Source organism: Pteropus alecto, unplaced genomic scaffold, assembly GCF_000325575.1.
Source record: "Pteropus alecto unplaced genomic scaffold, ASM32557v1 scaffold90, whole genome shotgun sequence".
Lineage (NCBI taxonomy): Eukaryota > Metazoa > Chordata > Mammalia > Chiroptera > Pteropodidae > Pteropus > Pteropus alecto.
In genome coordinates, this window is record NW_006429894.1 from 403232 (window position 1) to 414754 (window position 11523).

An 11523-nucleotide genomic window follows, 5' to 3' on the forward strand; every position below is an offset into this window, starting at 1 on the left:
ATCCTCTCCTGGGGAAGAGCACGGCGGGCAGCTAACTCCTCCCTGAAGCTGACGATGCCGGCACGGGTGGCAGCTGGAACGGGAGGGCCCTGGGCACCCGTGTCCTGCTCCGTCTACAGCATATGCTAAGGGCTATTTACAGCAAGCTTTCCTCGGGGGCCTTCGGCCGCCTGAAATGCGCAGGAAGCTGGGGCCTTGGGCGTGCCGGCGGCCTGGACGGGCCTCCATCATCACGCCCTGCAGTTTTCACAAAGACGGGCTGGAGACAGGACGGCTGGGGCTCGGGGGACGGTGGGGACGGCAGGGACGGCCTCTGGTGGGGCTTGGACTTGGTGGTGGCCTGATAGGACAGTTCCCTTTGCCAATCGACCCTTCCCTTCCTCCGAGTCTCCTGGGACCCAAACCCGCCCTCGCTCCGGTCCCCCAGGCGTGCAGGCGTGGCGGGAAGTGTCCGAGGTGGATTTCCAAGTGGCCCTTGTCCCACTGGACGCTGCAGCGGGTCCCTGCCTGGCCCCAGCCTGGCCCCCGGCCCACAGGAAGCACGAAGACCAAACACCCTCCCCTCCCCCCACCGCCCCGAACGGCTCTTGGGCTCCGAGCACCATTTTGCCCTTCTTTCTCCCCAAACGGGGAGATTACCAGCCCCCCGAAGAACCAGAGGCTGCGCCTGCCTGACGGGTACACAGCCCGGAACTGGGGAGGCCCCTCTCCAGCTCCCAGTCCCCAGACAGACCTCACGTAGCAAGGCGGGCGTGACTGTCTTTGCCCGTCCCCAGGGCCCACACCCTGCCCAGCCCAGTCCCCGTGGCTCCGTGGGAAAGGCGGCATCCCCAGGAGCCAGACCAGCCCACAGACACGTGAACTCCAGCACCAGGCCGAGGGCCCTTCCCACAAAGCCGCCCCAAAGAGGGAGGCCCGCCCGCCCCGCCCCCGGAGGCTGCCCCCCGCGGGGCCCACCTGGCACGGGCGTTTCTGGAAGTGCGGCCCTAACAAGAAGCACGGTCACTGGCCCGTGAGCACGACGGCTTCGCCACCTGTGCGCCCCGATCTCCCGGCTCCCTGCTTCCTGGAGTTCACGGTCGTGCCGCCAGGCACGCACACACACGCACGCACACGCGTGTGCACACGCGTGCACACACCTACGTTACACACACGTATATATACCGTTTCTCAGCAAAAGAAGTATTGACATCATAAAAGCCCCTTTAACTCAGGAAAGGCCCCCTCCCCCACCCCCGTCGCTTGCCATCTCCCAAGGGAAAAAAAAGAAGAATCTAAGAATATTTCCGTCATCCGCGGTTTTCAGATTTGCTCTCAGTTGCTTGACTTTTTCCAAATGCTGCACAGATGGGCAGAACGACCCTCCAGCCAGCCTGCGGTCTCCTCCGAGGGGCCGGTCACTTCTGCAAAACAAGCAGCCGCCCGGTCAGTGGGCACAGGGACGCGTCCTATGCCAGCAGGTCCAGCCGCTACCCGCCTCCCACCACATCTGCTCGGGGGAGCACTGGCCTAAGGCCGGATCCGAGGACACCCTGACACATGCACGGGTGGACTCAGAAGCATGTCGGCTCTGTCCCCACTGCCGTGCGCGCCCCGTCCGGCCCACACGGTGCCAGCCCAGTGCTGAGCTCCTGGACAATCTGCTAAGTTGAGTGTCCCCCCATTCCCGTCTTCATGCTGATGGCCATCTGCCGGGAAAGGGGGTCTGCAGTCTGAGTTGATCTTTGTCTGGACCACAGGGGCAGCCTCCGTGCACCAGGACCCTCCCGAGGTGTCGGGGAGCTGGCAGGCCAGCCGGGCTTCAGCTCGAGAGGCCCTGGCCTCATCCCTGGCTGTCTGCAGAGGCTCCACACCGCGGCCGCCTCGGGTGACCCTCTCCGAGGCCAACGAGGTCTGGCTGCAGTGTCTAAGTGTGGTCTTTGCCTCCCTTGGCTCCTCGAATCAGAAACACTCCACGTGCTCATCTGCAGACGGGTTCCTGGGCCGGGCGTGTGCGCCAGCGAGCGCCTGGGGCTCCACCGAAAGGTGGGGCTGGCCGGCCTCTGTCACAGACCCTGGTTCTGAGATTTTGGTCCCTAGGATCATCTGCTGGGAGTAGGCCTGTCCACTCTGGGACGTGCGGAGACTGGACAGCAGATTACACAAAGGGTAAGGAAGTAGCCAGGGGAAGCCCAGACCCAGGACAGTGTACGGTGTGACCGCCGGGGGCCGTTCACGCTGCGGTCCGAGTAGACGGCACTGTGCTCCCAACACGGCTGCCCCAGCAGCTCTGCCCAGACCTCCGGCCAGAGGACGCTGCCAGGACGCTGCACATCCTGGTGTCCTGTGGTGGGACAGCCCACGGCACCCCAGCCACACAGTGCACGCAGCTGTCCTCACAGCCCTCATGTCTGCAGACCAAAGGCCGCCTGTGTCCCGGAGACCGGCCAGGGCTACGGCAGGGCCCACGGCAGGGCCCGGGGGGCGGGGTCCTTACCTGTGAGCTGAGCTTGCTGGGACAACCTCCTCTCAGAAGCGGGAGGTGAAGTTCCTGAGGCTGTTGGCCCCGGCTAAGGCTCCCAGCATGTTTCTGTCGAAGCCTTGCTGTGGGGGGACACGCAGCACCGGTGAGCACCCTGGGGTGGGGCGCGGGGCCGCCCTGGGCGCCCAGCACGTCCTCAGGCTCCAGCCGAGCCCTCGGGACATGCCGTGGATGTGTGTCGGGGCCCAGATGCGCCTAACCAGAGGTGCCACCGCGGCGAGGCCCCCCGCCTCCGTGAGTCAGCGACAGGCCCAGTGCATCTGAGTTCCTGCCTTGGCGGGGGTCTCCCCGGCCCCAGCTCCCGCGCTCCTGCCCGGCGGAGACCGGGGCGTGGCCCCGCGGATTCTCCTAGCAGACAGCAGGTGCCCGATTTGGGGTGCATGCGGGCGGTGGCGGGGCCCAGATGCCAGCCTCTCACGGACCGTGGGAACACGAAGGTCTGAGACTGCGGCCGGTCCAAGCCCCAGTCCCGCCTGGTCCCCTGACGTCACTGTCCCTGCAGGCTGGTTCCCACCTCCAGCCTATGCGGGTCGCGCCCGGCCTTCTGCGGCCCAGGCTTCCTCCCGGCTTCTGACCCCCGGCCGCCTCCTTGCCTGCTCCCGCTCACGTCAGGACAGACAGACATCCCCACCCCGTCATTGAAGGGCACTGTTTTACCATCCTTTGTCTCCCCTCTTCCCGGCTGAACCAAAGGGAACAGGCTCCCTTGGCCCCACGGTGAGGGTCCCCTCCACGACTCCCCACCACGGCCCGGCCTGTCTCCAGGCCCCTAATCCGCCCTTCAGACTCAGCCTCTGCACGTCACCCCTCCGCCAACCTGCTCCGTCGCCGTGGCCAGTCTCCAAGCAGAGGCGCGAGCGCGTCCACCCCACGTTCCGTTTCTCCCACCGCCCGCCCTCTGTCCCCCTCCCCGGGTGCTGAGGTCACCGCTGGACACAGGCAGCAGCCCCAGGGTGCCTGCGTCCCCTCCGCCCCTCACCAACGTGGCAGGTGTCTTCCTGGCTCCCCAGTGCCAAAGGCAGCCTCTCGAGCTCTTTGGTCTGAGACGAAAGGGTCTGCAGTGCAGCCAGGGCGCACGCCACGCCCTCGGCCCAAGCGTCCAGCGCGTCTCCCTGCGGTCCTCTGCCCACCGCGTCCCGAGCCCCGAGGTCTGCTCAGAGCTTGACCACGCTCCCTGGCCGACCTGCCTCCCCGCTTTTGCCTGCTCAGCCTTGGGAAGCCGCAGGGTTCGGAGGGGGCCTTACCTGTCTGAGGATGGCCTGCAGTTCCTTGCTGGACCACAGGTCTGACAGGAGGAGCCGGGCAGCTTCTGCGGCCTTGGGCGAGGAGCTGGGAGCGGAGGAGGTCACGTGACAGTCAGACCCTGGGAGGCAGGAGCCCAGGTCCCCCTCCCCGCCACCCTCACCTTGGCCCGGGGTGCGTGAGCAAGGAGCTGCATTCAGCATCGGGCCGGTCACTCTACACAGCGGCACGACCCTGCCCCTGCCACCGGGAGGCACCCAGGAGTCTCCTTGGGGGGGGAGTCCATGGGGGGAATGCACGCCCCATTCTGGTCCCCTGCCCTCATCCCGCCCTTATCCCGGACAAGGGGCCCCGGGGGGCAGACTGAAGCTCCCGTGCGGCCGGGTCTGCTGCTCCCGCCTCCCACTGGCCCTCTGAGGTCTCCGTTCCCCGGAGGCCCCTGGCGAGAAGTGCGTGGCCCTGAGGCCCGGCCGCTGGACCCTAGGCTCCCGGGTGCCCTGGGCTCTGGATTCAGGCCCACTCCCAGGCGAGGTACCACTGCAGCCCCGCGTGTGTGCCTTCTCGGAGACGGGGCCACCCCGCGGGGCAAGCACAGGACCGTCCCCCGCGCACCTGCTGCGGCACAGGTTGACCACGTTGTTGACCATGCTGCTGGAGAAGTACTGCTTGGCCAGCTGCGGCTGGGAGGCCAGCAAGTTCCTCACGGTGTAGCAGACCGAGGACAAGATGTCTTCCGAGTTGCTGGTGTTGCCGGTGTGACTGGTGAGGAGCCTGGTCACCTCAGGGAATACCTGGTTCCCTGGAGAGAAAGGAGTGGCCTCGTGGGGTCAGGTGACCGAGGGACAGAGGGGCCCAGGGGCCATTGTCTGTGACCACTGTCAGCCACGCCGAGCCCGGCGGCCCCTCGAGGCCCCGTCCCAGCTCCCACGCGGGGCTCGGCCTCCCCAACCTCCGGCTGCCGCTCCCGAGGCGCCCCCCAGGGCGTCCTCTCCGGGGTCACTCACCCATCACTCTGTGCAGCGCCGGGTGGCGTGACATGTTGCTGAGCAGGGAGGCCCCGGACCGCACCACGTCCGAGTTGCCGGACTGCAGCAGGCGGGCGATGTGCGGCAGGCCTCTCTCCTTCAGCCCGATCAGCTGGCTCATGCCGCTGGACATCTGGGCGGGGCGGGGGGCGCTGAGTGAGGACCTGGCCTGTGGCTCCCAGGCGCCCCACGCAGAGGGACCCCCCTTCCGGCTCCGGCACAGGCTCTCCCGGGACCCACGGGCCGCCCTCCCCACCCGGCCCCGGCCCCGGCCCCCGGGCCAGCCTGGAACGCGAGGGCTGGTGAGCACGTCTCCGACCCCTTGCTCACGGGCGGCCAGACTGCTCAGCACTGGCCCCCACGCTGCCCCCTTATCGTTCCCAGCAGTGTCCCTCATGTGACACCGTACGGTCCAGGGTATTTGTCCCTTAAAGCAGCACCGGCCACCCGCTCCCAACTTCCCCGCCCCCGAAGAATTCCATGCATGTCTGCCGAGCGCTTGCCCGAGACAGGACGGCTAAGGGGAGTCTGTGCTCACACAGCCCCCCGGACATGGGCCAGCTCACCCAGCCACCGAGCCATGCTGGCCATAATCCGGTCCGGGCCGGTTCAGGCCCCGGGACCCCCGGCCTCACTGCACACAGAGGCTTCTCACTTACTGTCAGCCCCCCATGGCCGGCCTCTACCCCGCTCCTTCCGTCCGCCGTGCAGACACGGTGGCCGGCCGCCTGCCGCCGAAGGGCTGCCCCTGGGGCTGTCCATCATGTCCCCAAACCAGGTCTGTCCCCAAAATCTCTGATTCTGCCACATTTCACCCTGGACTTGCCCACACCCCAAACTCTCTCTTTTTACCTCTATCACCTCAACAAACGGGGGACCCCCCCTTTGCCACAAACGCTGTTCACCCTGCCCCCCACCTCAGGCAGGGCCAGCGTGGGGCTGGGCATCACGGGGCAAAGAGTCCAGCAGGAGGTGGCTGCCACGCTCTACACCCCGGGGGTCCCCGGGGCTGGCCCGCTCCGACCCCTCGTCCGTCCCCCGGTGCCCGGCCCTCTGTTTGGGGGTCCCTGGGGCTGGCCCGCTCTGCCCCTCGTCCGCCCCCCGGTGCCCGGCCCTCTGCGGTGTTTGCAGAGCAAAGCTCTGAGCCTCTGCCTGTGCGGCGCGACTCGGGACAGACTCTGAGGGAGCAGGGGGCGGCGGGGCTGCGGCCCGGCCGCGGGCGGGGGGCGGGGACTCCTCACCAGCCCCTTGCTGGCGGTCAGGTTCTGCAGCGCCCCGGCGCAGGCCTCCAGGGTGGCGTCCTTCTTGCTCTTGCCCATGAGGTTCAGGTAGGTGCGGACGGCGTCCGAGTGGTACAGCCAGCTGCTGCCCTTGGGGTTGGCCTCCTCCTCGGGCAGCGGGCAGTCGTAGTTGTTGTTCTGCGGACAAGGGCCAGGTCAGCACATGGCCTCTGAGGGGATGGAGCCCGCTCCCACCAGCCCCGCCCCAGGGGCCTGGCTCCTGGGCGGGGGAGGACCCCATGATGCTGCTCCGAAGCTGAGGGAGGGACCGGCTATGGTCCCCAGGCTGTGTCTAAGGGACAGGGAGCCGCTCGGATCTCGGACGGTGTGGCTGGCTGCTGCCCAAACCTTCCAGCTGTGTGCAGCTGCCTTGGGGCCTCACACCCTGATGTCCTCCCAGAGTCCATGCTTGACCCACTCTGGGTCCGGGGGTGGCCCAGGGCCTGGTCCGCGCAGCCGTGCCGTGGACGGAGCCTGCGCCCCACCCAGCACCCCACCCGACCCCGGCACCTTCTGCTTCTGGGAAACCGGGAGGCGGGGAGGCAGAGGGAGCCAGGCCAGCAAGGGACGCAGCGGGGACCCCTCACCAGCCACGCAGGACGTGAGGGGGGAGGTGAGGCTTGTCCCCTGGGGCTGGTTTGAGGCCCCGGAGAAGACGGGTGGACGGGCGGGGGCCAGGCGCCTGCTCACCATCATCTTGTCGCTCTTGTTGCTGAAGCAGCTGGTGGAGGACTTCTCGGTGTGGGCGTTGCGAGTGTGGTACTCTAGCTGGCGGTAGCGGGTGGGCACCTCGGCGTCCAGGCGGTAGGAGAGGTTGTGCAGGATGCACATGCAGTTCTCCACGGACTGGGGGCGAGCAGAGTGCGCCCTGAGCCGCCGCCGGCCTGGGGCCGGGGCCCCTCACTGCCCGCACCCCCCGCGGGCAGCACTCATCCCCCAGGGCGCGTCTGGAACCTGGATTTCCTGCCCTTGTGAGCTGAGGGGCCGGCCCCCCTTTCTCGGCCCCAGGCTCCAGACTGTAAAAGGAGGCTGGCCACCTACTCCTGGACATGCAAAGTGCCTATCATGGGGCTGAGTGCCTAGGAGGACCCCAGACAGAAGTTTGTTCCCTCTGCTACGGCCAACGCGCCTGTGGTCACTGGGCTGTCGGAGGACACGCCTTCTGTCCGGGTCACGCCTTCAGGAGCAGCTCTGACAGGCCCCATGTCCCCAGCCCTCAATAGTGAGGTGCTGGCCCAGCCCACGTCCCCACGATCAGAGCCCGGCACCCGGCCAGCCGCTGCTCCTGGAGGCCCGCCTTTTCCTCTGGGGACCAGCCTGGGGTTTGGGCGCAGACCTGTCCCCCCACCCCCGTGTCCGGTCCTGCCTCCCGGCGACCCCCAGGAGGTGTTCTATCTGGATCAGAGAGCCACGTGCCCACGGGGACCGGGCCGAGCAGCCAGTGGACAGGCTCTGCCCTGAGGCCTGCGGTCGCCCCCAGGGGAGGCGCCACGTGGGGCTCCCCTGTCACCTTGTCATCGCAGCGGCTGGCGGCCACGCAGCTCTGCACGTAGGCCATGAGGGCGTCGATGAGCCCCGTGTAGTTTCGCATGGTCTGACGGCCCGCGTCAGCGGAGCTCAGGTTCCTGCCGGAGAGGGGAGGGGAGAAGGGTGAGGGGCCGGGGCCCGGAAGGGGAGGGCGGGGGGCGCAGGTTGGGGAGGAGGGGCCGAGAAGGGAATATGGACGAAGGCAGCTGAGTTCTGGCAGCCCCGGCCCGGCACGCACCTGCCCTCGTGGGCGCCGTGCACAGGGGCTGGGAGCTCCCGCCTGCCCCGCTTCTTTCGTGGGCCCTGAACCTGGATCTGGGGGGGGAGCCAGAGGCCCCTCCCCAGGGGAGCAGCGTCTGCCCCCAGCCATGGGCTCATCCCAGGCAGCCCCGCAGCCCTGCGAGGTCCTTAATTAACCCCGCTTTTCATCTCCCCAGTCCCTCCCCCCACTCCCTGGAGGCCGCTGCTGGAGGCTGGCAGAGAGGAGGAGCCCAAGCTGAGACACAGAAGCCCATGCCAACTGCACCCCGTTCTGGGGTGTGCCCCAGGACCTGGGGAAGACAAACCCCAGAGAGCTAGGTGTGACCCCAAAGGGACCTGCTCCACCTTCGGACCAGCTCGTAAACCTCTCCGGGAACGAACACACCCAGGTCCCGCCTCCTCTCCCCCGGGGGCTTCGCCACACCCTGAGGAGGAGCTGTGGGATACTTGGGGTGAAGCACTGCCATCTCCCCGCCAGTGGATGTGGGAAAGGGCTTCAGCACCACAGCCGGGAAGTGACTCATCAGTAGACTTTCGTCGGAAAGAATGGCCTTGCAGGCGGCACAGAAAGTGTGTTTTCCAGCGGTGGTGGGGGGGGCAGGGGGAGCGGGCAGCGTGTTCCCGCCCGGGCGGTCCCACTCTTAGAGTCGGAGGAGGTGGCAGGGTCAAGAGCCACGTCCAGGACAGGAAGTCGGGCTATGGACCTTGGGGTTGGCCCCCGAGGACCAGGTGTGCCTGTTCCGCGCTTCGCCCCGCTCGGCCTTGGCTGACGGACGCGGAGCTGCCTGGGGCAGGTGGACCTGCTCGCCCCCCTCCCTCACCTCAGGCAGCCCGTGGCATTGAAGAAGACCTCAGGGTCCACGACTTCTCGGGGCACATTGCTGTTGCCGTCACACCAGCCGGAGAAGGGGACGATGACGCGGTCGGTCAGGACGGGCAAGGCGTCGGCGATGAGCTCTTCCTTCAGCTCGTCGGTGGAGGACAGGTTCCAGAGCAGCCCTGGAGTCGGGGACGGTCATGCCAGGCTCAGGACGACCGAGGGGCCACCCCAGCCCGCTCGGGCCAGCGAGCCTGCTGACGCGTCACCTCCCAGCTGGACCTGGTCCGTCAGACCTACTGTCCCATTGCTTTGTGAGCCCATTTCCCAGTGTCTCAGATGGACCGTGGGTTCTTTGGGGGCAGGGTTCTGGAATTCTCTATCTAGGTCAAGATCATGCTCGTGGAAAGTCACCAAAAAACACGGACGGGTCGACGTTCTCCGCATGCGCTTTAGTGCCAGAATCTCCCAGTGGCTCTATTTTCCACCTGCTGGCATTCTAGAAATATCTGTTACTCAGCCCACGGTCTCACCGTCCCCAGTCGAGCACACAGGGACTCTGCCTCTGTGTCCGCTGAGCGCTCAGCGTGTTGCGTGGGCCAGGGTGGGTGCCCCTGCCCCCTACAGCCCTCCTTTCTCCCTTCTCCTGAAAACCCAGGGGCTGCTGGGATGGATCCTGCCTGGACACCAGCCCTCCAGCCCTTGCCCGATGTCCTCCAAAAGACCTTGACCCCTTGTGGGCATGCATAGCGCCCAGGGTCACCATGTGGACACCCTGACCCTGGCTATGGCTGGTGCCATGGACATCCAGGACATTAGCTGCGCCCTATGCTTGGCCCAGCTCCAGGGACGGCCCGCACCCCATCTGGGCCTCGGCTGTGGCCTTGGCCCCCCACGTCCCCTGGCTCTCGCCGGCCGGGCTCCCTACCGGTCAGCTGCTTCTGGATCTCGGCGTTGCCGGTTCTCTTCAGGAGACTGACGGCCTCGCGGATGCCGCCCTGCCTCCGGGTCTCCAGCTTGTTGGTGGCACTGCGGAACACCAGGTTGCGTAGGGCGCCGGCCGCTGCCTGCTGCACGTTCTGGTTGGGGCTGCGCAGGAGGTCCACCAGCTTGCAGATGCCCCCCAGCTGATAGACCTGTGGGGCAGGTGCCTCTGATGACTCAGGTCGAAGAGCCTGCCTTCAGTTCAGAAGGGCCTGGGCCAGCCCGGATGAACGGGCCATGTGGCCAGCCCGGATAAATGGGCAGCGTGGCCAGAGGCCACAACTCAGCAGGGACCCTTGGAGGGGCACTCCTCCCCGAGCTGGCTGACCTCTGGGCACCAGGGGAGAAAACACACCCGAGAAATGTCCACAGACCAGAGGGCTTCGCTCCGCAAACAGGTTAAGGTGCCCAGATCTGACCTTGATCAATGCGAAGCACACTCCCTGCCCCAGACAGCTGGGCAGGGCAAGGAGGAGCCAGCTGCAAATGCCCCCACCCATCGCTAAATGCAGGGTCAGGCCAATGCACCCGGGCCCTGCTCAGGCCTTCTGTGGGGGTGGAGGGGGCAGGGGTGAGGCCAGGTACCTGCTGCTTGGCAGACTCGTCCTGGAAGCAGGTGTGCTGGATGTAATAGGCCCCGATGGCCTGGTACTTCTCATCCTGGGAGCTCAGGTACTGCACGGCCTTGGGGATGGTCAGCCCACTGCACTCGATGTCCTCACTGCAGATCCTGCAAGGAGTGAGCCGCGGGGGCCGTTACGGGAGCTCCGGCGCAGAAGTCCCCCTTGCGTCCCGAGCTGCCACGGCTTCATCTGCCCCCTGGAGAGTCAGGACAGGGCAGCCCCAGGCCGGCCAGAGAACGCCCTGTGAACAGCTCCTCAGCGGCGGGAAAGGGCCCAGCCATGGTGAACACTGTCTGTGATAAGGTCCTGGGTTGATGTGCAAGCAGGCAAGTGACCTCTGCACTGAGAATAAACACTGCCCCGTTCTCAAGGGGACGCCCCCACCCACTCTGCCAGCTCTCACGTTCTGTGCGTGGCATTGGGAAAATGGAAGAGAACGGCTGTGAGCCTGTCCATCCGTCCATCCATCCATCCATCCATCCATCCATCTGTCCATCCATCTGTCCATCCAGCCATCCATCCATCCGTCTGTCCATTTACCCTTTACCTGTCATCTATCCATCATCTAACCATCTTCCATCCATCCATTAACCATCCATCCATCCATCATCCATCCCTCCATCCATCCATCCCTCCATCCATCCATCCATCCTCCTATCCATCCATCATCCATCCCTCCATCCATTTACCCATCTTCCCTTTATCCATCATCCATCCATCCATCCATCCTCCTATCCATCCATCAGTCCATCCACCCACCCACCCACTCATCCCTCCAGCCCTCCGTCTCTCCCTCCTTCCATTCCCAAGTCCGGCTAATTCTTCTTACTCAAGAATTCTCACATCTATTTCTTCTTCCTGTCCTCAGGGCCACTGCCTTGCTTCTGACTGTGCCCACTCTCCTGGAGACTGTGCGGGGGACCCCCGCCCCGGCCCTCTCCTCCAAGCTCCCCGCCCCACGCCTGACGCCCTTTTACAGATTAGCAGTCCTGACACCTGCTCACTGTGCTGCCCCCATGCTTGGCCATTGTGTGCGGCCGTGATGAGTTCAAACTGCTCAGAGTGAGAGCCAAGGGCATGTGGCAAACCATGTGAAACGCTGACGGTCACACTTCGCTGAGCCACAAACCCAGAACGTCTATGATTTAACTAAGTCTGGCTCTGCTGGGCGTGACTTCCAGGGGCCCCTCCGCTCCGGCAGGACTGTGCTGCACGGCACCCAGTCCCCCAGGGACACAGCCCT

General features: G+C 66.1%; 1 protein-coding gene across 1 annotated transcript in view; it reads right to left on the reverse strand.

Moving 5' to 3' along the window:
- Positions 1-955: 955 nt before the first annotated feature.
- The window catches only part of PKP1 (plakophilin 1), a 30809-nt gene continuing 20241 nt past the window's right edge, over positions 956-11523 (reverse strand). The window contains exons 4-14 of the mRNA XM_006904427.3: positions 10243-10387; positions 9602-9809; positions 8678-8855; positions 7579-7693; positions 6759-6914; positions 6030-6206; positions 4768-4921; positions 4376-4562; positions 3766-3850; positions 2477-2583; positions 956-1403 (exon numbers count right to left, since the gene is read on the reverse strand). Of these exons, the coding sequence (XP_006904489.1) occupies positions 2509-2583; positions 3766-3850; positions 4376-4562; positions 4768-4921; positions 6030-6206; positions 6759-6914; positions 7579-7693; positions 8678-8855; positions 9602-9809; positions 10243-10387 (1480 nt within the window). The 3' untranslated portion in view covers positions 956-1403; positions 2477-2508. The remainder of the gene's footprint in view (positions 1404-2476; positions 2584-3765; positions 3851-4375; positions 4563-4767; positions 4922-6029; positions 6207-6758; positions 6915-7578; positions 7694-8677; positions 8856-9601; positions 9810-10242; positions 10388-11523) is intronic.